Source organism: Athene noctua, chromosome 2, assembly GCF_965140245.1.
Source record: "Athene noctua chromosome 2, bAthNoc1.hap1.1, whole genome shotgun sequence".
Classification (NCBI taxonomy): Eukaryota; Metazoa; Chordata; class Aves; order Strigiformes; family Strigidae; genus Athene; species Athene noctua.
Window position 1 is genome coordinate 129139473 of NC_134038.1, and position 26615 is coordinate 129166087.

At 37.2% G+C, this 26615-nt stretch overlaps 1 protein-coding gene across 1 annotated transcript; it reads right to left on the reverse strand.

Moving 5' to 3' along the window:
- Positions 1-4780: 4780 nt before the first annotated feature.
- Positions 4781-25200, reverse strand: HEPACAM2 (HEPACAM family member 2). Its single transcript, XM_074897992.1, has 9 exons — positions 25131-25200; positions 19162-19512; positions 17957-18241; positions 11752-12048; positions 8452-8577; positions 8341-8365; positions 8180-8217; positions 6807-6880; positions 4781-4897 (listed from the first exon to the last, which is right to left on the reverse strand). The coding sequence occupies exons 1-9, from the start codon at positions 25198-25200 to the stop codon at positions 4781-4783; spliced, it is 1383 nt and encodes a 460-aa protein (XP_074754093.1).
- Positions 25201-26615: the final 1415 nt, after the last annotated feature.

The window sequence follows — 26615 nt, forward strand, 5'->3', positions numbered from 1 at the left end:
ACCTCAGTACTTCTCTCAAATCTGGGCAGCACCAGCTGCCTCTGCGAAGTGCAAAGTCCTCTTTTCCTCACATGCAATGGTGAAGTTGTCCTTTTCCCCTTTTTTTCAGCATCATGAAATCAGAATACTAACTGAAAACAGTATTGTTTTTCCTCATCTTTGAAAGAGAGAGGTGGGAAGAATGTTTAGTAAACATGGATTAGGGAGTTATTTTAAATAAATGCAAATTATTTTTCATAATACAGAGTGCTTTAATTAATCCCATACTGCCTGCCTTAATGGGGGAACACCCCGTATGCTTTCTCATTACTCACCCTAATGATTTTCCACACAATTAGCTGTTACTGAAGTATCCTTTTTTATTTTTTTTCCCCTGTAGATTATTCTAATTCAGTTAATAATTCCCCTTTTCCCTGGCTGCAGCTAACTGCCACCATCTAATAGCTGACCCAGTGGAAATAATAGTGAATTGTCCTGCAGGATTCAGACACCTGCTAACAGAAGCTTCTGGAAGAGGACTCCTCTATTTGCGAAGGGACTTTTACACACTGTCTGTTTAAACAGAGTAAAACTGGTTTCATTTGCACTGGAGAATTAAAATTTTAATGTATAAATAGCCTGAACATTGTGCAGCTTGCAGAAATTACTCCAATATTACTTGCTCTTCTAGTCAATGAGAAACAGGCTCTTCAGCAGCAAAGAGAAAACCAGTCCAAATGCAAAGGAAACAGAATTTCACAGAATCCCAGAACTGTCTAGGTTGGAAAAGACCTTGAAGATCATCCAGTCCAACCATTAACCTAACATTAACAGTTCCCAACTACACCATATCCCTCAGCGCTAAGTTGACCCAACTCTTAAATACCTCCAGGGATGGTGTTTAACACATTATTTTGCATAATATACATATGTACATTTTTAAACTCTAATTGTCTGACAGACCAGTTTCTATGTTGTAAATTAAAAGATAATGTTACATTAAACAAGATGACTTTATTTTAAACCCCAAATGCATTTTTGCAATCTGACATATTGCATTTATTACTTTTCATGCCAATATGGAGATCTTCTCTTGTAAAAGTCAATTAAAAACTCCATACACATTTTTTTTGTAATTTTTTTAAAATAAAACAAGTGCAGGATGAATCATGGGCCTGATTACTCCCTGTGCCTCCCACCTATTATTGTAATAAAACATATAGGTTTTATAGTGCAATTTTAAAGCTGTCCCTTTGTCTTTTGTATTCACAAATAAGGAAAAAAATGTTAGGAATGAAAAAAAAATCATATTTTTCAAGAAACTATTAATGAAAAAGAAGCAAAAATTTTTAAAAAATGGGCAATTTGAAGCACTCAAAGGAAAGGGATTGTCAGTCTGAAGAGAAATTGCTATTTCAAGAAAAGCTGGCATAAGCCTTTGCCATTCTAGGAGTTGTTGGCATTTCCTTTCAATATATAGTAAAGAAAAAAAGTCACTTTTCTGTTTTCAGATGCTTTGTTTTCCTGTTCCCATGTCTTCATATACATCTAGGAAAGAAGAGATATATATAAAAAAAAGTTGTCTACAATGCTTCATTTCTTTTCTTTAAAAAACACTGTTGCAAACAAAAAGATAAACAAACCAGCAGACGTAAACACAAAAAGTAAAACAGTTCTTCAGCCTGAATGACAGTTCCAGGGGCATATTTGTAACACACTGATATTGGACTGAATTTTTAGTATGTGTAAGATCTCTAGTTTTGAAAAGATAAACCAGTTCTGAGCCATAAATAAATATAATGGCTAATATAGCAACCCACATTGCTGCTTTTTTAGTACAGATATTAGAAGTTGCTCCTACATTATCAACAATAATGTACCGGAACACCTGCTATAGGGTAGGCTGAGTCAGTGTGGTCTACAGTACAAACCCCATGCTGAAATGCCTGGCAAGGGTTTGCATCTTCATTGCTCTTCAGCAGTTGGCAGAGCAGAAAATTGTGAAATGGATAATGTTTGATCTGAGAGAAACAGAGTATATGAGAGGAGAGGAAGATGATGTAAATTTATCTTCATTTAAGTGAAAATAAAACCTAAGTTACCAACAGTTTCTGCTCGTGGAAGAGTTGTGAGCTTGCCAGTGCGTATGTGTAAAAGCTGGCTAAACTTCTTGCTCATTAGCTTTTGTGGCCATTCTCAGATTTCTTAAGTATGTGGAAGAGCATGTTGTTCAGTTTGTCACAGTTTTTATATTTAGTTTAAAAAATGTGCAAGAGTCATTAAAAAAAAAACCAAAACCAAAATGGCTTAAAAGACTGTTTAATGAAGTTGAGTATGTGACAGTCATGTAATACCCTGTGACTGTGGACCCCAGAGATGGAGCAGAACAGTTTCCTCAAAAACTGATTTCATGTTTTCCCTTTGATTCTTTAGAGGAGCAGGGGAGGCAAATCTGCAAAAGGCTGTTGTGAACAGTGACTAATATCACCATGCGAGTGTAAAAGTGCAAAACCAGCTATCACCACAGCTTATTTTTTGACTGCAATTAAGTTATGAGTCTGTCAGTCTAAATCCAAGAGTTTATAATTAGATTCCAGCAGTGTTCTTACTTATTAAGAGCTGGGGCACACCTAAATTTTGTAATTATTTATGTCAGAGGCATATGTGCATGTGTGGTTGAATGGATAAAAAGGCTGATAAAAGCATAAGGAAAAGTGGAAGGAAAAAAGCTGTTCCCAGGGTGTTAGGCACTGGCTAGTCCATGATTTGCTGGTACCGTCACTGGGATTTCTAACAGCGAGAGAACAGCTAACACTGTAGAAGTTAGATTTAAAGAGATTATTTGAAAGATTCTCAGAGAGTATAAACCTGATAATGAAACTGGTTTTGATTTATTTTTCTTTGCACATTAATTCTAATAAATTTATTAAATTAGAGCAGTTACAGTCAGAACCACTGGGAATAAGAGTAAAATGATCACTTTATCAACAAACCTGTTTGGCTCCCATAATATCCATTCTTTGTTTTGTATACACAGAAATTCCCACTAAAAGCAGAGTGCAGGCAAGTTCTGTATCAATCCTCCCATGAACGTTGCTGATTACTGTACAGATGGCTGCATACCAAGTCCATGGGATCCACCCATAAGCAATCATTACTTTGCAGTACAGGAGTTTGGAATTACTTTCCCAGCTCCATTTTCTGTTCTGTGGTGTTTTGTTTTTAGCTTATACTGAATGCTAAATCATCCTGATGCAAGTACCAGTATCAACTTAGTTGTCCTTATTTATTTGCCACTCAGAGTGGTCCTCCTCAGCCAGTCAGGAATTGGAAGATTCAGGAAAGTGGTCTTTCTAATATGAGTAATTTACCCATCATCATGTTTAGCAGATTTTATTAGTGAACATTTTATTCCTACATTTCTTTTTTAAAATCTTGATATATGAGAAGAACAGTAAAATGCATTTATGCAAATGAGTTCTTTACAACTACAGAATGTTTGTGAAGTTTGAGTTGAAATCTGAACTGTCACAGGGTTCAAGTTACTTTTACTTGGAATTTCTTCTTTTTTTAGAGTGCTCATGTATCCATGAGAAAGTTGAGAAGGAAGACATGTAGGAGGAAGAATAAGAAAAGATGTACTTTATGAATGTTATGCTTTACATCTGGTTTAGAAAATCATCTTAAGGTTCAAAGTGAGTAACCCCAAGCAGAACAATTGCTTTCTTACTCATCTTCTTGCTTTTACAAGCATGGCTGCACGTTTGTGTACATAATTTGGACACACAACTGAAGATGTAACCTGCACAAAATTTTTAATAGTGTAAGTACTGAATACTAATGCAGTCACATAAACATTGTGATTGCTCGGCCAACTGGTTAGTATATTGGTAACAGCACATATTTTCCTTTTCAGCCATAAAAGAAACAGAACACATAATAAAAACATGGAAAATGTGATATAATAGGCTTGTTACCAAATGAAGTCTTGTGTGCTGCTCTTAATTTGTAAGACTGTCGATATTCAGAACAGATTTATAGCAGCTATACCACAATTACAGAAACTTTACAGTGTATTCACTCTTCTTATGCCAAGTGCCGTATACGAAGTAGGTGATTTGAACAAAACCAGCACTGCCAGACCCTAACTGCATAAGCACAACTTGCTGTGGTCTTTGTTTCTGGTATTAAACTCAACAAAAGTGTTTCTGCGGAGTTCCAAGCCAGGGTACTGCAGAACAAGAGTTCTTTTGCTCTAAATCATTAGTTAAGATACAAATTAAGACATTGCTTACTCAGGTAACTGAGCATTGTCCATTAATATTTCAGTGGCCGTTTTAACAACAACTCGTTATTGATCAGCTGACCAGTTCCAGCATTGCAAAAAACCGACCCCTAACTCTACTTGGCTTATGTCTGGCAGGTCTGGAAGCTGTGCTGATGATTGAACTGCTTTGATTGAAGATTTAACCTGCTCAGTGGGAAGCGCTAATGGCTCAGTGCCATGAAACTAGAGCCACCCTTTTAAAATATTTTGAAATTTTCATTTGAAATTGTGGTTGAAGATTTTAGCTTTTGTTTTTCACACTTAGACAAAACTGTCATGATGAAACAACAGACTGGAGTATTGAGGAAAAATGGGGGATTGCATAGGAAACGGTGGAGGAACTGATGTAGCTTATACTTGTTTTCCTTCCTTCCCCCTCTCGCTCGCTCAATTCAAACGCCAGGTACCAAAATGCAAATTTTCTGGATGCAAAAGTGCCTTTGAGCTACCACATGAGCACAGACAAGCTTTAACTTACTGTTGATGATCCTGTTGTGGCTGCTCAGGAATATGCTGAATAACTTCATAAACTGTACTAAGTATATCCTGGCAGGGCACAAAGTCTGAGCCAGCAACAGTTTGACTTGAAACCTAAAAGTAGCAAAGAGTATTCCTACTGTGAGTACAAGTGGGAAAACATTCAATGGAAATTAAATGGATCATGTAACTTCTCATTTTTTAAACTTTTCCCTATCAATGACTTGTGTTTGGATTTAACAATTCATCTCTATTAGTTTACATGTCACTGAGTAAGTTTTCATCACATTTGTAGTAAGACAAGCAATATTTTTAAATTCAGTTAGGATCTTGGAAGATCTAGGATGCAGCTGTTGCATCTAATATAGCAAGTATTTTATATTAGTGTACCACAGGTCAAAGAAGGAACATTTGATAAAGAGAGAAGCAGAAGAATAGATAGTAAAAAAGGAGAAAATATTCACAGAAAGGGTTCAGCATAAAACTCTCACCTGCATGTCAAAGAGAGGGAATTGCAAGACATTTCCATAAATTAAATAATACTGAAATTGTTCAATGTTAAGTATATAAATCTGCTCTTATGTCAACAAAACACCCAGTCTCCACATCCATAAGGAATTCTCAGTCTTTCTGTCTATACTCAACCGCCAGTTAATTATCTCTACTTTCTTATTATTCCCTTTTTTTGCTAACTAATTATATGAATCAGTGGATCAAATGTTGACTTTATCGTCAATGCCATAAATCTGAGTAGCTGAACATAAACCAGTGAAGTTTCTCCTGTTTCTTGAAATGGTACTGGAAATTAGAATACATTTCATTGCTGTACATCCATTCTGTTGTCCTTGTCACCTCTCTCCCTCCTGACCTACTAAGGCCCCACTTCTGCAAGGATGTAACTTCGTGATATGATCAGCCTAAGCGATATCATAGTGTAACTAAGGCTGTGATGATTTAGGGTGTGATCTCTGTACTTAATAAGCCTCCTATGGTCACAAAATTTCACACATACAGTTTGGCTGCTCTGTTTTCTAAAAGCCTTATATCTCTGCTGCTCTAAAAGTCTGTCCTCTCCACTAACTTTTATGATAACACTCTAGCCCCAGAAATGTCTATTTCAATCATTTAACCCCAGCAAAGTGTTTATTAATCTATGACTGGTTTTTGCTAATACATAATGTATTATGAGAACTAATCATAGTAACAAAAAAGGTGTGACTGTTGATGTGACCCTGTGTGATCACATTTCAAGAGCTCTCCCTTGCCTGACCATACTGATGCTGTCCAAAGGTACAAGATTGCATTGCCAGTAATTTTCCCTAGCAAAGGGAGTGTCTTCTACTTCCTCCCAGTTTGAGTCTGTTGTCCCTACATTTTATGTCCTTATTTCTCATTTTTTCTTTGTCCTTTTACACCACATCAGAATGATCTCCAACTGCTATATAGTAATGTCAGCAAAGCCACAGTGAAGTAGCATATGTAGTAGGATTCTTTCTGCTAGAGAAATTCCTGTGTGTAAGCTCTTCCTCACCATATATGAAGCTAACAAAATAATTCTTGGAAATATAGCTGAGATTTTTTGCATATTTTTTCAATGAAAGTTTTAAATGCCCCCCTGAGACTTTTCTGCACTGCCAAAGTTGTATGCTGCATGGGCAGCAATATTGGGGCCAATGGAGAAAATAGCATCACAATAGTTAATTTGCTTGTGTGACAAAAGTGGTTCAGTGCTACTCATCTATCCATTGCTACTAATATTGTTTTAATGTAGGGCAGCTGAGCTGAGACTGTTGTCTTTAGAGCTTGATTTGTTTCTTGTTGCACCATGTTGATACAAGTACTGAGATAACAACACAGTAAAGAAAGAGCAAGTACTGGGTAAACAATAGCCATGAATATGGTGTCATATAGACATCTGTAAAAAGAAACAGAAGCAAACTGAGAGAAGGATTCTGGTACAGGTATTTAGCATACCTTAAGAAATGGAAAAGAAACCATCTGTTTATGATGTAAAATCACATACCCTAGAACCACTGGCAAGATCAGGAATAGCGACAAATTCATATATCCCAAAATCATCCAAAGCACTTTCATGTCCTAAAGTTAGAACAAACAAATATGAAAAAAGGTATTGAGACAGAAAATGAACTTGGAAAATAATGACTGGCAAACTAATTTGGCCTAATTTTTAAAATATCTGAATATTGGTTGTTTGATCTGCTTTAAACCTTTTCCCTGTCAAGCTCCTAAGTGGGTGTGGAGTGAGGCAGGGCAGCTGCATAGCCAGTGTGCACAGTGCTTGGCTATCTCCAACACCTTGGACCAAGTGAGGAGCCTCTCGCTAACCTCAATAACAGTTTTGATAGGGCCACTGGAACTCTTTTTGCTGGAAGGCTAAACAGACCAATTTACTTTCATTTCCCATAGAAAGGAGGCCCAGTCCATAAGCTCAGCACATCTACACTGTAGTGCGGCAGTACCCCCTGAATCTTTTATAATGCTGAGAATAAAAAAAGGAAACATGATACTAATGGGTGACACATTATTAAACCAGTTGACAGATTGTATCTGGGGCTTCAGATACAACTTGTAGTTAGGGTGGGAGTCTTTCTCTACCCTTCCACTGTCCAGATCTGAGACTCTTGGTTTTAACCTGAGTATCATTCCAGAACAAAGGCTGCAGCACTAAAGACAATGCTGAGAGTCTCTCCTCTGACACCACTTTCAGGGGTGAATTAACCTCTGTGCTGAAGTGAATTTCGTACCTTCTTAAGCTTCGTATACTTCTCTATCCTCTCACATGTAGCAGCTTATGCCTGCTTTGGTAGAAAGGGATGGGAACAAAAGTGCTACCCTTCCAAAGGATCGCTGGTCTCCAGCCTCTCATGCCCAGGATGATGTGGGAAGGATTGTGGAGGGAAAAGAGGCAGTGACAAAAACACATTGGGTGCTGATGACATACAGAAAGGTAGTACAGAGTGTGGTAGAGGCTAAAATATATATACTGAGATGTCATATTAACATCTCACAATTTTGGTACTGATTGGTTTAGAAGTGTGATCCTCCCATGACGTATCACCTCTCACTGCTATACCGTAATACCATTGATTTATTTCATATTGGTGAGAACAGCAGAATGCAGATGATTTTTTACCCATGTTAACAGGTGGAATTCAAGCCAACAGGTATATACTGCTGTGAACTCCAGGCATGAACTAAGCCTACACTGACCCATTGTCGTTTTGGTTTTAAGTAAGCTAACATAGAGGTAGGTGTGCAACTCAAGTTAAAAACGCACTTCCCTTCATTTCCTTATTACTTTTTGTATGTGAAGATGGTAGTTTTTTGCAGGTATGGATTTTGAGCTTATGCTCATGTTTCTTTCATTAGCATTACCTGAAAATGTCTGTGCCTTCCTGTAATCAGCCCCTGGTCTAGAAAAAATAAACATGTTCTTCAGTTTGATGTCATAAGCCAAGGAAAGAAAATTAATATAATAAAATGCAATTCTCTTGATGGAAAGAACTGCAAGACCTAAGACTGATTTATTTTTGTACCTGCTCCGCAGCTTCTGTTGTATCACTGAAAAGAAGAAAAAAAAAGAAAAATCATTCTTCTTGCTCTGATGGTCCAAAAGATAAGCTGGAGCATGCTTAACTTTTACATACCTTTATGTGGCTGATATCTTTTCCATATGAATAAAAAGGTCATAGCTAGGATCAAAAATAATGAAATTCCTGTTATTACTGCAAGAGATGACAAAGATTTTCCTTTCTGGGCCAGCTTTTCCAGTCCTGTGACAAAGAAGGTAAGCACTGTATTTAGTCTCTTGTTCTGTACAATGTGCTACAATGACACTGAAAAATGCATCTTCTGAAATTCATCTGAAGATAGTAAACCTGCACAGAGATCCAAAATAGATACAAAATCTGGGTTCTTGTGAATTGGTAATATTTTTTTTTTTGTCATAAATCTTGTGAACTGGAAAAACAATGATATGCATATCAGAAATGAGTCCAGAACAGATTGGTACCTAGAGCTAAATGAAGGTCAGTAAACATAATCCATGAATTACAACATCACAAAAAAGTAGATGAATATTCTAATTTCTAATATTCTAGTTTGTGCTAGATGGGAGGGAAATCCTCCCAGCTGTAGGAGCTATAGAGTAGGAGGGGATAAATGAACTGCTGTATTTTTTCTAAAGATCACTGACAGTCTGGTTGCTTATCAAATCCCATCAGAAGCCAATAGATTATGTTTGTTTGTATTCATGTCTAAATATATTCCAAAGTATTTTTTTCCTTTGCTCAGATCTTTCACTGTGCATTAGCAGCAGTTTTCCAGTGGGATTTACTGATACAGAACAAACACAATACATATATAATTACATACATGAGAGTATGTGGAAAACATCTGCATAGAATTTGCAAAGACAGGAATGTGAAAGTTAGGAAATGCCAGGCATAGCTCCTTGTACACCCTTAATTTCCTCCTTTTGCTCTGAATTGTGCAGAATTCATGTAATTAAAGGCCACACCATAATCCATACAGGTAAATTAAGGCTGCATATTTGTCAATGCCAGCTTTATTAATACAATTCAAATGTGTATTATTTAGCTGGATGTGTTTCCAGTACTTTGATGAAATCCTGTGCAGAGAGCTAGCATTGCTTACATCTACTTACACCTCTGACACTGTGCTGGCTGCATGTGCAGTGATTATCACAAAGATCTAATATGTGGATTTCAAACCAGATGCATCTTGAAGATATGGGAAAATAAATCGCTGCAAGTTCACCATATTTCTTTCATACTCCTTCAACTGCTTTCCGCAGAAAAAAACACCAACAAATGGTGGAGCATCAGCTGAGTCCCGAAAAATGTCCTTTAAAACAAATGGTTTCAAATTTATACTCAATAAATATTGTCTACACAGGCCTACCAGTGCAGAAAACAAAGATGTGCTCTTTGCATGCATTTAACACACTCAAGTTAACTCAGCTTGAGAAATTACACAATGACTTGTGTACATAATGAAATACCTCCTCTTATTTTAAAATCTAACTAGTCTTGGCTAAAACTGTGTGACACTTTAGGGTAATTATTGATATAATTGTAACTTATTGATACAATTGTTTTCTTGGTGATTTTTATTATTAATTAGGCAGCTGTTTATAGCACCATATAGGTAAGTTTCAGTCCCTTAAGTGGGGAAGTTGTGTAAGGTCTTCTGAGATATCAGAGTTCCTGTAGCTGCTGAAAATGGGGTTTCCAGTATTTTGAAAGGCACAGTCCAGGCTCTGTATCTAGGACTGTGGGGACAGGGAGAAGGGATATGGAATAATATTCATAGTCTTTGCTTACTATGTTTAATCAGTTTCAACCAGAATTTATCCTGAGCAGGATCTCTGAGGTTTAGCCTCATGTGTGAATTCATACTTAGATTCAATCAGTGCTGCATTGCAAAGTGTAGGCTCGATGTCTGGATTTACTGCTATCTGAATAAATATCAAGAAAATGGCTATGAAGAGGGAACGGATTTTTTATTTTTTAAATACACACAATAAAATGTTTTAAAAAGCTTTATTTAGGCAAAATATTTGTAATCGGGAAATCTATGATTTTAAGTGCAACTAAACATAAAGCTGTGGAGTTTTCCCTTCTTTTGGGCCTTTGAAAGGAAATCTCAGCTGAATGTCTTAACACTTATTGATGAATATTCACATATATATCATAGCTTACATGAACTTCCTGAAGAAATGTTGTGTGTATTTCTACTGACGCATAGCTCAGGTTGCATTTTTTCGCCACTAATCACAGTGTTTAGTTTAAAAGTGCAGTATTCTCACTGTAAAATTGCAATCCATCTTCCAGCATAGTGAAAGCCATGGATTTGTGATGAATCCATAAGTCAGCCTGAATGTTGGACATCTGCTCTCCTTGTTTACCTGACTAACAAATGGCTGAGCTCTTTGTTCTGCACAAGCAAAACTGCTTTGTTAACTTATCTAAAAGGCGTTCTAGTCTATTTTGTTGAACATTAATAGCACACATTTCTTATCTGAAAATACTTGTATTGATCTTTATTAATAAGAGGTATCAGAATTCCTCAATATCTTTTTCTTTTCTGTATGCTTCTGGAGATTTTCTGAAAAACTGCTTTGTTGCTGTTTAACACAATCTGATACAGGAACTGAGGTTATAATATATGAGAAATAAAGGTGTGCATTCAGCAGAACCTAGCAATCAATCTATAGGTTCATAAATAAAGACAGTGAAATAATTTTTACAATCAGATTGTAATAAAACCATTCAAACCATTCATCATCACACTTCACATTATTATTATATACTCAAAGGTTCTTATAATACCTAACCACACTGGAAAAATATTAAAGACCTTAATTGCTGTGAGTCTATGCCTGGTTATTTTAGTCAGTGATGCATGCTTGAAACTATCCCATGTACTGGTCACCTGGTGGCCCCAGGGCTCATAGCTCCTGAAAGCTGTGGAACACAGAGCCTTGGACAAAATCTGCCCTTGGGAGGAAAGGCTCATCTTGGCATTGAGCAGACTTCTGCATCATTCTCTCCATTCATCTTTATCATTTTTAAAGGAAAAAAAGTAAGAAACAGCGTAAGAGACATATAATTCTGTCATGTTACTTGGTCATGATGATGTTTGACTACTGAGGAAGTTTTTCTACTCAAGGGATAAAGTTCCAAATGGCCAAATATATTTCAGTGTCAAACTCCTACAAAACTTCAGCAGCTAGTTGGTCTTGTCCCAAGCCATGTCATGCTGCGAGTAAAATCCAGATCCCACTGAATGGCCAAAATCCCCTTTGCTACTTTGTTAGCAAGACCTCACTTCTGATACATACCCTCTCTCTAAGAATTATTTCCTTTTTCTGGGGCTGACACTCTGCTCAGACATTAGTTACAGCAATGAATTAATGTTCTTACCTACAGAAGTAACGACGACTGTGAAGTGAGTTTCATCTCGTTTTCCAGTCACATTGTTGAAAGCACGGCACATGTAATCTATTGTCTTCTGGGCCACTTTATCAGATATAACTTCCAGATGGGGTCCATATTCAATTACATAAGTGGTATTGTTAGCCCTTTGAATCCACGAGTAAGTATTTGGTGGATTTGAATCTGCTGAGCAGTCGAACAATATAACTTCCCCCATGTCAACTGTAAACACTGCTCCTATATTCAGACCTTTATCTGATTTAACTCTAAGTCCATAAGGTCCATCTGCGTTGAAAAAAAACCAAACCCACAGTGGAAAAATTAAAATCAAATTATATAATGAAACTTTAAATAGAAGTGTATCTTAAAACTCAGAATTTTCAAGTTAGACTAACCTTTAGAATGGCTGGTATTGGACTCAATCATTTCAATTAAAAGGCTTTCAGTTCAGTAACTTGATCTGTACTAGGTTTATCTCAAACTACACCCATTTAATACTGATCTAATTGCTGTTTAGGGAAAATGCACAGGTCTATGTATTGTTCAGTACAATAAAAAGAATGAAACTGAAAACAGTTGTAAAAGCTGTGAAGAGCAGGTCTTCTTCAGGGGCATATATGACCCTTTCTACACAAATGCCAAACTTGCTGGCATAAGTAATTTCTCTGCACATTTAAAAGTGAACAAATTAGCCTTGAAATACATAAACAGTCACTGTAATACTTTGTAGCATAATAATTATTTGGGGAACTATCCTACAGGTATAATATAGAGTGGGGCTTGCTTAGATAACTTCAGAAAAAGTTTTCCATAAATGACTGCTAAAATAAACTTTAACCTTCCCCTCACTTTATTAGGCTTCAATTATTTCAACATTAGTGTTTCTTTCAACAGTCAGCCCTTGTGCTGAAAGAAAGCCGTGTTCTTCTAATTATATTCAGAAGAGGCATATATTGTCCAATAGTCATATGTCCATTACTCAGAAAACGGAGCAGCTAAGTATTTTTAGGGTAATTGTCATAGGAAAATGGGAAAGGAAGCAATATATTTAAATATGATAAGACTATTTCCCATGCCATTTTAATAGATCATTTCAGATCATGGTGTTTTTATATGTTTACATGTTAAAATATATTTTTACAGGGATCTAAATATATAAATTAATGTAGATAATATAATAATCAAAATGTGCCTTATTAAATTACTTTTTTCCAGTCAAAAGAACTAATCATTTTAACATTGCTAATTCCCTAAGGGCTTACATGCATAATAAAAAAAGCACAGAACTAATATTGAGAGAAGCCAAAAGAAGAAAATATGCAGAACATCTTTTTAGCAAGGTCCCTAAAGTTGACTAAAGCTGCTGACAAGTTCCTCACACAGAATGGCATAGCAAAAAGGCAGATAAGTCAATATTATGCCCACTGTAGACAGTGTAATCAAGCAGTATTTCCACCTTCCCATGGTTATCTGGAAGCATTAAGATAATGTAGCTGGGTTTGAATGTGGAATTCCTTGCTACATTAATTGGCACACTGGCACATTTCAGACTTTATCTCATCAGGAAATTCAGGCTGACATTAGACCTTCCTCTAACATGCACACGTATTTATTGTCTGTCTTTTTTTATGAGACTGATTTATTCTTCAAGAACACATAAGCAAACAGCATGCAGCACAAAACAGGCCATTTTGTGTGTGCCTCTGGGCTTTTTTCTCTATTTGTGAAGGCTTAGATGAGAGAATGTAGACTGTCACACCATGACCTCAGTTTAACCCACTTTTAACCAAATGCCCATATTTCACTATGTAAACCCAAACTTTTTATTTTCTCCACTTAGTTCTTAGCAGTAAGCTTTCTGCAGTCTCATTTTAAGGAAGGCCCAACATCATGCATAATATTTACTTGGGAAATGCAATACAGATCCACTTCAGAATTAATTAGCACTGCTCCCACCTACATCGCAAGGGCCACTCTGAAGAATCAAGGCATTTTTAAAACTTTAGATGCTGGGCTGCTTCTTCACAGGCTCTGCAGTTCCCAAGTCATTTGCTTTACTGATTCCAAGAGCCAGATGACCCTGTAATGTGCATTTCTGGGAACTGCAGACCTATCACCACTAATTTGGCTTGGCTGACCTTACTCAGGCTGCATGTTTCTGCGGAAGAGGAGTCCTCCCACAACACCAGTCTCTCACGGGGACTTGCCTGTTATAGGTATTTATTTCCCTTTTTTCATATGGGAAAGGAGAGGGATGTACCGAACTTTGACTTTTTCATAAATGAAAGTAAACCCTTCACACTCTATTTATAGGTAGGAATACACTTTTTTACTTTACAGAGAAAATCGGTAGTTCTCCTGTCCAATTCTCCTCTCTTAGAAGAATTAGCTTTTATTTTCAGTAATAATATAACCTTTGATATACATAAACAGAGATGAATAGTAAGAATAGCTGACTGGTCTCTGTGCCTCCTCACTATAGTGGGAGATTTGCCACAGTCTGCAAAAAATCAGAACAGAGTTTTGCTTTTTTTATCAGTATCATAACAGAGCAGCATAGACGAGTAACACCAACAATGTAACTACACTTTTGTATGAAAGCTGCAATTGAAAGAAACCATTATAAAAATCCTGATGCACACTGACTGGGGAAGTATGTTTGAAAAAAACAAAGAAAGGTTTTTGTAAGAAATAGTCAAATCTTGGTGAGGTATGAAAAGTGGGATTCCTTGATGAGGTCAACACAAGCATAGGGTAACCCTTCTGCTTCTCCTGGATCAGTCTTTTGCCTCTTCTGGGCATTGCGTAGATCATGAAGATCCCTAAAACACTGGGTAGCTGAGGGATATACACAGCTTCAAGGACGATTCTGAAAAGCAGGTAATTAACCATTTCCTCTCTAGGACTAAATATATTCTAGCTTTGGGAAGTCCCAAGAAAGGAAACCCCACTTAGTCTGTTAAATTCAACTCCATCAGCACAGTACAACAGTTTCTGCTGCAGCCTCCATGACACCAGCTTCTTCCAGTCTTGAAGTAATTTGTTTCTGGGTCATGCTACTGCAATAGCCATGTTCTGGGGTGCATTATCATTATAGCTAATGGAGAAGCAGTATAGTATTAATAAGAAATGAAGAACAAAACACTTTTGATTCTCAGTATAAAAACATGGTGACAGCCTTCATGGATCCCTCAGCTTTACTTCTCCTTTCCAGTATCATTCTGAACAGAAATCTGCATCTAGTCTCAATAACGCCAGTTAACCAAATGACTTGTAAAATAATAAATCATCTTTTCTGACTAACAATTTACTGCTCTGTGGGAATATTTCCAATTGTTCCTATTACCATGAGCCTGTTACAGTTTCCAAGCAGATGGCAGGTATTTACTGTGAGTGGCCTTTTTTTTATCACTGCCAGTAACTCCCCCGCAGCAATGACATATGGCACATAGAGATCCCAGGGCCTGTTCTGGATTGTTATTGACAGTTGGGAGCTGGGAGCTAAACTACTACTGCAGGCAGAGGTTGCACCGAATTGTGACTTCGTACAGCTCAGGAAGTAAGACCCTAACTCCCATCACTAACTTGGATACGGATAGTGGTGCAAGTACTGCAGTTTTTCAGCATTGCATTGTTTTATCTCTTTTTTTTTTTTTTTTTTTAATAAATTTCAAATTATGCACAAAGCAAACCCTCAGTTCTGATGAAATAAAAAAGTACATTCTGAAAATACTAATATTTGTAACTATTTCCACATGTGGAGAAAAACTGAATCTGAAAGTTTTTGATATACACAGATCTTTTGAGTTGTATATCACAATCGCTCAAACAGCAAATTTCCAGAAATGTGGGCACAGAAGAAACTTTGTGATTTTAAAGTTCTGCTAAACAATGGGTCAAAAATAGATTTTCAGTTTAGAACTTTGAAAAATTTTTCAAATTTGCTGGAAAATACATGTAGTTGAGTGAGGGAGAAGGGAGAAAGCAGTACCAGAGTTGACACTGAAGGGCACACACCTTGTCAGTGCAAGTGTCCCAGACACCCAGCAGTTGGCTGTGCCACAAATGAAAAGAGCAAGTAGGAAAGGTAGCAAGAGTGGCAGATATGTTTCTAGCCTGACCTGATTTTATTGCATTGTAAGAAGGCTGTCAGGTTGTGCTGGATACAGTGTCCCCAGGTTTTGTGTAGGTATTCTTTGAAGAGAGAGATGTGTAAGGCCCATTCATAGCTCATTAATGTGAGAAAAGCAGTAGAGGCAGTGCATTCATACACATGCATCTTTCATCTTAGCACTTTAAGCGCTTAAGTGAGTTGAGATGCGACTGTACAAAAGGCATTTAAAAATGTGCTACTTTGAGGAAAGAATATGCTGATTTTTAAAAATTTTTTAAAAATTTTTTTTAGATTTTATTATGGTAATGATAAGTTAAAACTCCATCAGTGCTGGTTATTTTCTTGTAGAGCATTTTATCGTGATTCCTCTGTCTAACGTGTCTGCACCTAAGGGATCAGCTCTTGTCTAACAATGTTCTTGATAGTCTTTACTAATTTAGGCAGTCTTTTTCTCTTCTCTAGTGGAGTGTATAGACACCACCCCCCCCCCCCGCCCCCGCGCCTTAGATGCAAGCCACCCCCTCATCCAATTCTTCTAAGTTATAATTAAAAATAAATAAGTAGCAAAATGACTAATGAGAGATGAAATGGGAAGAAAATGTGACGTAGTAAGAGGTGTAGTTACTGAATATGCTAGTAGTGCTATCATAACAAGTCTAGGGCATGGTCTGTCTACCAGCTGCCAGTTGACAGACCCTGGCAAAAGCAAGAGCCCTTGGATCGACAGGAATACAGTTCCAGTCCTTGCACTGTGCCATCCACACTGTGCCAGTGGGTAAACTAGTTATATCTGAACAGAACTGGTGGCTAAGTAGATCCTGACCTATCTGATTTCAGCTCTCCTCTGAGAAGGGCAGTTTGACCCCTGAGGACATGAGCCTGGCAAGGTCACACAGGTAGCATGTGCTACTTGCAAATCTCAGAGGCACTGGGAACAAAATGAGAGTGCCTTTTCTAAGATTTAAAGTATAATCGTTGAATGTTGATTAAACCAATCTTTTGTTTCTTCCAACTCATTTAATTCATGAACTCAACTAACTCACAGTTAGTCTCTCTCTGCTATCATTTCCAGTCAAAATATATGGCTAGTTTATGGTCTGTTCTTATGCCAGCATTGGTCTTTACACAACTCTTCTTGCTCCCTCATGTTTCCCACTTGACATGTAAAGCAAACACTCCTTTCAACTCTGATTTTGCTAAATCAGACTGGGGTGTCTTCTCCATTCCTTTCTGTTCTGTTTCTTTACAGTTTGAGATCATTGCTCTGGGATGTGCAGGAACTGCACGCAATATTCTACATGTGGTCTCATCTTCTGTGTGCCATTAGTATTATTTCCTTGTTGGAAATACTTTGCCAACACACCCTAGAATTACATGTCTTTCTCATGCCTGAATCATACTTCCAGCTCACAGACATCTTGTGGTAGCTGTCACCCAGGCTTGCTACACACCAGGCTTACTTCTCAACCAATCTCCATCTTATGAGCAGAAGTTCATAGTTTTTATTCTCTAAAAGTGCATGACCATTTATTTTTGACTAGAAAATTTCATATCGGTTCTATTACTCTGTCATACAGTCCTCCCAGTTTAATGTTGTAGGTGAACTTCATTGAGATACTCCCAGTCTTTATGCTCATGTCATGTCACACAATGAAAGTATTAAACAGAACTGGACTCAAAATAATCACTAGGAAAACCACTGATACCAGTTCTTCAGCCTGGTACTTCCCGTACTTAGCTTTTTGATACTGTTTGCTGTTTCCATTTTTAACAAGATTTTCATGTATAACCATCTGATTATTTTTTTTTCACTTCAGTCACATCTCCACCAGATCTGAAGATGTCTGTACTGTGGAATTCCTGAAGTTCCTATTTGAATTCTGCTGTTCAGACTTACCTTCACAACTACATAACACTTTTTATTATACTGTTATAAATTAGAGCTGTTACAAACAAGCTCATTTTGAATGCAAGCTCACATATAACGTCAACTGTTTTCTGCCAGTTTCCATAGTTAGAGGCACTCTTTCCAGCCAGATTATTTATACAAAGATAATTATGAATATTTCATATACTCACAATATATGGTTGGTGCAATTATCTCACTTTCCATTGCACTGACAGGGTTAGATACCAGACAGCTGTAATTCCCAATGTCTTCTTTTACAACAGGAACAATTAGAAGTGTAGCATTGTTTGATGAAAAGGTGTAATTAGGGCTGTCATGGAGAGGCTTCCCATTTTTCATCCACTGGTAAACTACCCTTGTACCTTTACCCACAGTACATTTTAAGGTAATATTCCCTACATACTCCACTACCCCTGAAGACGGTTCAGTATGTACAATTGGCTTTGTGACAGGAACTGTAAAATAAAGAGATACGAAGAGTTGTAAAAGTGACAAGCCAGTATGTTACAGTCTTCATTGTCAAGGTGACAAATAGCAGTCATCATCCTCTCTGGAAAGCACTTGGAGTTCAAATTTTATATATCAAATTTGGGTAAAGGTTGAAAAAAGAAGGCCATATTCTCAGCTGATGTCTATAAGAATTGTTCTAGTTCTTAAATAAAACTAGACTGTTTATATGACTGGTAATAGGACAAACACTGCAGCCAGGTATACCATGGCCTCCAGCTCCTGCCTCATAAGCAGATCCCTGTGGCCACTGAAATGAAAAGACTGCAAAGCATGACCTTGCCCACAGTGTGTGACTTACTCAGGTGGCTGCCTGCAGCTTTGCTGACACTGGGCACCGCCGAAATACACTGTCGATCCAGTCGTGAGGGTGGCTACAAACTGGGATAGGTATGGGAGTTAAATGGCACCTATAACTTTGTCAGGTCAAGATGTCATTCACTTCATTATTCCAAGGACAAAAGTTACAGGCCTTCCCCCATATAATCCATAAATTACAGTAGTTCAGGGAAAAAGACTATTTGAAAGTTAATCCATCTTCATGATTGATAGCAGAGCTGAGCCTTATGAAACCTTATTATTTAGAAGGTCATCTAATTTCTTATTAATTACTGGTTTTTATACCTCTTCATTTTTTTTTTTACTTATGATCCAGAAACATTAGTCAATATATTAATTTTGTTTAAAGATTACATACTTTAGCATTCCCTCCAACAGCAGTAGAAAACAATGTAACTTAATTGTTAGTATTTATTCATGTATGAATGTATTAAATTATACACTATTGTAATTGGCTACTAAGAACCAGTACTTCAAAACTATTGCAATCTTATTTTCAAAATGAAGATACTATATTTTACTAACTTACCATCAACAGCTACTTGAATTTTTTGACTGGCAGCTATTGTCCCATTTCCACGGACATTGACTTTTACAATGTAATTGCCCTCATCACTGATATGCAATGGATTGATCATCAAAGATGCATTTGGTGGTATGAGGGTAAACTTGTGCTGGTATTCCAAGTCTGGAACTACAGTTTGATTTACAGAGCCAAGCAAGTATTTTGGATTACTTTGTGGCCTCTCAAAAAGCCAAATTATCTGGATTTCTGAAGCTGTAGCGTTGAAATTGTAGTCAACAGTAAGATGGAGTGGTTGCCCTGCAATACCATGGATGGTATGAGATGGTACTGTCAACTTTAAGGCAGAACAAATACCTGCATAAAAATGAAAGAACAAACAAATAAATAAACTCAAAACACAAATGGAAACCCTGGAAAACTCAAAGGAGAAGTTCTCACAGAGAAAAAACTCTCAAGGTTAAAGCTTTCGCTTTTTTGTATGATTATAACACAGATTTCAAGTAAGAAAAGGGCAAACACTCATTCACCTCGGTGAAGTTGGATCTAGCTACAGAGTTCCAGTTTTAAAATACATGAAAAAATCAAAGGAAGGATATTGGCAATTTCTGGGCAGAGGATCTCTTATTGTTTAAAATTTGACAAAAATGAGAAAATATGCATTATTTTCCTTTTATAATATTCCAGATTTCTAGATCTTATCCTGCCTAACAGTCTTGCATTGCAAACTCAATTTCTAGGAATTTTTATTCTGGGTTGGTTTAGCTGGGGAAAAGTTTCTATACTGAGAAATCACCTGAAAATGTAAGAAGCAACACTTCCATGAATACAGCTGATCAAAATCATATATAGTTATTATTGCTGATTGCTCTGTACCATAAGACTAAATTCAAGAAACATTACTAAGTTTTCAGAAGTCAAGTAATCCAATTTTAGGAAAGCGCAGAATTAGGGTTTGCTGTTGATATGCACAAAAGCAAAATTTTCAGCCATATGATTAATCCTGTTCTCCAAGAATCCTGCCTCCGTTAGGGTGCAAAATGGCCACTCCTCAGTTAATCATCAGCTCAGTTAATCATCAGCTTTCCTGTATTATATATTTTAATCTTTTTTCATTGTGTTGGCCTGGGACAGATTTACAGAACATTATTATAACTTTACTCTTAGGACTCAGTGATTGATTTCCACATGAACAGCACTCACAAGTAAAGCAATGGTGTAATGCATTGACGTTAATGAATTGATTTCACAACACCATTATAATCGATATGACTTTACAGATGAGGAATTTAAGACAAGAGAGAATTAACAGCAAAATTACCCACTCATTTTAGATGATCAATTTGAAATATTAAAGTCTGGATTTTTCAAAATACATATTTTAGTATGTTCAAGATGCAACTCTTATTGACTTCGGTTGCAGGTTTGATTGCTCAGCACTGAGTGCTCAATATTGCTGAAAAGCACACTGCAAGGGCTAAGTCAAAACCCTGGGGAAAAAGCAACCTCTTATTAGTGAGAACACATAAAAAATGTGATTTAAGTAATCTGTCTACCACTGCATAAGAGCACACTGAAAACTAAGAGAGAGAATGCACTGCCCAGGGCAGCATGCAATGATTTCACAATGCACCATCCATTCTTTTCCTGCTACCGAACATCTTCGGTTGGACCAGATGATTCTTGAGGTCTCCTCCAATCTGGTATTCTATGATTCTATGATTCTTGACATGCTTTCCAAACTCTGAGACACAAACGTAACTCCTGAGCTGACGTACATATACTGTCTACCTGGAAAGGGGGGTGCAGAGGGAGCTACATGTGAAAAATACGTGACCATGCTATTAAAGGTTAATATGAGGCAGAGATAACACTGTTTCTTAAATTTCCTACCTTCCTAGCATTTGTCTTTATGATAAAAAGAAATTTTTAAAGGTTCATTTGTGTCTAATTTCCTAGGTTATATAGCAGGAGAAGATAAAGATATCAATTCAGTAGCATGATACAGTATCTGTATCTGTCTCGGGTTAGAATCTTCAAATTTCACTGCACAGCTGTTTGCCACTTAAGCTAACTGCAAAAGAAACTGTCACTGGGGATCAGGGTAGGGACACAAAAAGGGGGTGGGGGTAACATGCAGCACGGCAATATGTAATGCCAGTAATTAATGTTACAGGTACTCTGGAAGGGCATAAAAAGTAGCAGAGTAAAGATGGTGTGGGAGGCACCTGGCTTGTGGGTAGACAGCAATGTTGTCCGTGCTGCTGAAGGTGCCCACAAAACCATCTGTGAAATACTCTATTTCAGGAAAAAATCCTATTGCTAAGAAATCTCTGGTCATATTCTGTCCTTTCAGGAACTAGTGAGTTTTACTATCAAAAAAAGCCAGCTACAAAGTCTACCCCCAAAAAAGTAATTTTGTGGCTGGCATCACTTTTCATAAAGCTGACCTATACTATACTCAACTAGAGAAGACAGCTTGCAGCGTTTCTGAGGGTGTAGCAAGGAAGCCAAAGGAAAATGTGGCAGAACACTATTGGGGTGATGTGTATAAACACAGTGAAATCCTTTGACAGAAGGACAGGCAAACACACCTTCTCAGGGGCTAAAGAGGAAGCAGGCAGAGGAGTTCAGGTTGCATGGACACTGAGGTGGAAAGGACAGTTGGGGATCAGCGGAGATGGGAGAAGAATGGGACAAAAAAGGAGAAAGTGTGTAGAAAAATTAAGGAGAAGTTTAAGTGGAGGGTACACAGGACAGAGATGTTTACATGCTTAACTTTTTCTAGAACAAAAACCTGAAATGGCTGAAGCCTGTCAAATTGAAGCCTCCTCCCCTACCCCTTTTTAATAGTATTTTGGCCTGTTGTTCCTGCACTGTTTTCTAATGCTGCACAACTCTTAGGGACTTGCTAGACTCTGGTTAATGGGAAATCAGCTTTGTTGGTTGTTGTAACATTTCTCAGAGGCAAATTCCCACCCCCCCGTGAACCTTACAACACAAATTCCTCAGTAAAATCCCTCACAAAATATTTAATGCTGGAAAGGTATTTCATATAACCCACTGAATACATTTCAATTTTTAAATCTCCTTGAATAAAGTCAAAAACATCTGTTAAACACTGGGAGATTTGTAAATGATCAATTAAAAGAACTGTCCATATCCTTCCTCATTCTTTAGGCATAACATTGCTCAATTTTTGAGTTTACTTAGCTGTCAATAAGCAATTGTGCAGTAGGACAAGAAGCCAGTAACAGCTGTAGTGTAATCATAAAATATGTATAACAAATAATATTTCTCACATCTGTTCATGCAGAAAATCACCAAAACCCAAGCAGGTCTAATGAACACCAGGATAACTGGGATCACCAGTGTAGAAGGTACCACCACAGTACAGTAAGTAAAAGAGAATTGTGTCTGGAAAACTTAATTTCTTCTCAGTTAAAAAATGTAGGAATATAAACTGTAAATTTAATTTGTTCCACTTGATTCATGGGGAGAATCAGCTCCACGTAACAGCTTGGAAAGACATTTTGGTTTGCAGTTAAGGAAATTCTTTTAACAAAGACCAGAGGTGGTGAGGGCAGAAACCCTGTTTTCCCCTAGGGTCTGTTCAGAAGGCAACTTTGGTCAACTGTCGTTTTTGTTTCTTCTTCTGGGTTTGCTGGGGTGATTTTGAGGAGCACCATCAGCATGCAGGAGCTCCTCCATTGCCAGTAAGGTGAGGGGCAAGGCAGGCTGCAGCTCAGAGTAGTTAAATGATGGGGCTTTGTCAAAGGCAAAGGTTTTACAGGAGCAGTACTGGGGATACTTCTGGCTTTAACAGAGATCAAATCTTTTGCAGTCTGGAATATTCTTCACCAAAAGGGTTATTTCCTCACCAAAAGAGTTATCAAGCACTGGAACAGGCTGCCCAGGAAAGTGACTGAGTCACCATCCCTGGGGGTATTTAAAAGATATGTAGATGTGGCGCTTAATGACATGGTTTAGTGGTGGACTTGGCAGTGCCAGGTTTACAGTTGGACTTGATGATCTTATGGGTCTTTTCTAACCTAAATGGTTCCATGATTCTATGTTATTAGACTAATTTTGATTTTTTAATTAAAACTGAAGACTGTTATGACTAATCCTTGAATTAATGTTAATAGTGAAATCAAGCCAATGTGCCAAACTCTTACTTCATTCTCATCAGGCACAAATTCCATATAATTTAAGCCTATCTCTGTAGCGTTCTAAACATAATACACCTTTTCCCAAGACAACGGCATTCTGAAAAGTAGTTTTTGTGTAATGACTGCAAGGGTTGTACCAAAATGACCTCCATTTGGAGCTCAGTGATCTGTGCTTTGCTTCCATCTCATTGCTATCACCATTATTAGCAAGCACAACAGAATCGTTGTTGACATAAAACAAGGGCTGCAGCTTTAGTTTAAATAAAAAACTATGACATAACTTTTGAGTGTATGGCATAAACCAAAACCTGCTTAGCGAGGTTTTATCATTCTCTGAATTTAACATGCACATCTCCTTGTCAAAGTGAGTTTGGATTCTCAACTGCTTTTCACCAGTGTTCATTTAGCTCTGCAGCTCTCCAGAAACGTGATACTTGGCGTAAAATGTCACTAGATCTGTGGGAATAGTTTTTTACACTTTTTGCAAATATGTCCATTTATTAAAAGACCCCCAGATATAATCTGAGCATCTGCAATTCCTATAACCCCATTTATATCAGGAGAGAGACTCGAGCATACTCTTTCCCAGTTTGGGTTTTTTGCCCAGGAACAAGTTCCACTGAGCTTTGTTGTTGGACCTAATTTTAGCTTCGGATGTCAATGTCTTCGGTGGGTTTTGTGTCATGCTCCCAGTGCACCTGATTCTTGTCATGATAGGAAGTACAAGCTGCCTATTTCCCATACTAGGAAAGGCGTATATCTGAGTAAGGGTATACAGTGAGACTTCCTGGTGAACAAACGCATACTCTGAAGCACTCTGCTCACATACCAGTATCTGTTGTAGGATTCTAATAAAAAATGTCCAGTAAAGTTGTAATGTAGATAAAGTGCATATTCACTGTGGTTTTTATCAACCACGGTTTTAATATTTAAAGAAGAAATCCAATAATCTTCATATAAAACTGCAACTGTTACGAAGCCAAAACTCTTGACAAAGTATTTAGCTCAAAATCAAGAAAACCAGGTGACTGTATTTGAAGTTCACAAAGATAAAAGAAAAATTGCCCTTACACATGAATGAGTAGTACTACATTTGTAATATTATATATTCCCTTTGTTGATATTTACAAACATACTTAAGTACAGAAAGAGTGTAAATAAAGAGTTTCTAGAAATGGAAGTTTATCTAACATTTGACCATATTCCTGTCAAAGTGCATAGAACATCTATTTTTTATCAAGTGAATGGATAACAAGGTGTATACTTGTGAAAACTGCACCCAGATACCAAACAAATGTACTAATAATGGGAAGACATTCTTCAGTTGATTGAAAGCTTAATATAGTTTTAATACCAAGTACATTTAAATATTACATATAAATTTTCCCTATTCAGTGTAAGGCATCATAGTGAACTGAACAAAAATGCATCAGCAGTGTTTCAACATAGTGCATTTTTAAAGAGATTTGTAACACTCTCTATAAACTTTGGTTCAGAACTCATCCAACATTACTTGTTAAAAGGAATGCATAATTATATATTAATATATAAAATGTGACAATATATGTAATCAACACCTGTGTTTTATATAGAAATTATTTATAGCACTAATTTTTGTTTGTTGCTAAAAGTTTATAGCTCCACTCACAAAACAAGGTGACACTATCTGATTAAAAGCTTTTAGGCTACTTTCTTGAAAAAAAACAGCTGACAATACAACAGAAATAGCTTTAAATTTAGGAGTTTAAAACCAACCCCACATTTCCACTGTGACAATCAAACATAATTCATACTGTTTCTTACCTACAAGCAGAAAATATATTTTGCATTGTAAGTCCCAGAAGAAGTTGGCTAAAGGGCTCCACAAAAGCATCTCGTCCCACACAAATCCCACCTTCTTCTCAGTGCTAAGCCAGGGCTTGGACCTGCAGCTGCTGGTTTATTTGCTAGGGAAATCAGCAATGAGTTAACAGGCCCTATCCTGTCCCCTGCCTTATGTGATTTGAATATGTGTATACAAAGAACAAAGGGAGTGGAGCACCTGTTAGATGAGCACCCATCTTCATTGCTTCTGACTTTATGGTAACCCTTCCCCAGCAGTCACAGCAAATATGGCACAGAATGTAATAAATGAGGCACAGAATACAAAGTACATTGAATTAATACAAATAAGTGAACGGCCCCAATATACAGGTTATAGAGATATTAACATCCTTTAGTTAGTTTCATATAAATACTGTGCTGCTAGATGGTTCTGCTTATTTCAAAGTAGTACTCAGAAGATTTTTTTTCAGCTCTTCTCCAGTGAGAGCCTCTCCTTTTCTGTTATTAAAAATATATTAAACAGCTATCAAAGAGCTTTGATGAAATTTTTTCTAGTACCTTCTAGCTCGTTACTCTTGTGTATTTTCTTTCCTAATATAAACGTAACCTGGCGATGATTTTGTTCCCTTTCCCTAAACAACATGTAATGTGAAGGGTCCATCTTCTAACAATGAATCCTGTGGCTACAATGGACAGCTTACTACAGTTGTTGAGGTAGAGGCTGATTACTGTTTATTCTGCATTAACTGACATCAGTTTAAATTAATATTAATGCATGATTTGGATTTTGTCCAAGGCTGTCACTCACTGTACAAATCTAATCAGCAGCAAACCAGGCAACCTTCCATAGTTGCATGTGCAAGTAACAGTTTCCAACAGCAAATATTTGCATCAACAGGGGTATTTTATCCCTAGAAAAACACACTAAGTTTTTTCTGTACAGCACTTAGCAGACTATTATGGATTAACAAATATTAAGCTAGACTGTATCCTGCCTTGTGCAGGAGGGACTGGTAGCAAGGAATTGCCTCCCTGTCACTGCAAGGGTCCTGCAAGGTGCTAAGATCTCACCAGAAGGGCTGAACGCTCATTATTTAAGGGACATGAAAAAAACTGTACAATCAAATATAAGAAACAAGGTTGTTTCAGGTTAACAAAAATATAATTAACTCCGTGGTCCCACCAGAAGTAATGTCACCACCTGACATAAACCAGAGGAGGGTATTCTTCATATTCCCAAAGCCTTCCCAGGTCCATTGTCCTGCCCTTCCTGAATGCTGCTGTTTATAATCTGCTTAACCCACTTAACTGTAGGATAGATATATCAAATTGCAACCTTTTCTAAAATCTGAATTAGAAATTATCATCTACTACATTTCAACATGTAATAAAGTGTTGGTCACAGGTTCCAATTAATTTCTAACAGAAATGAAGGGAACTTTCACATTGGGATAAAGCCGGTGT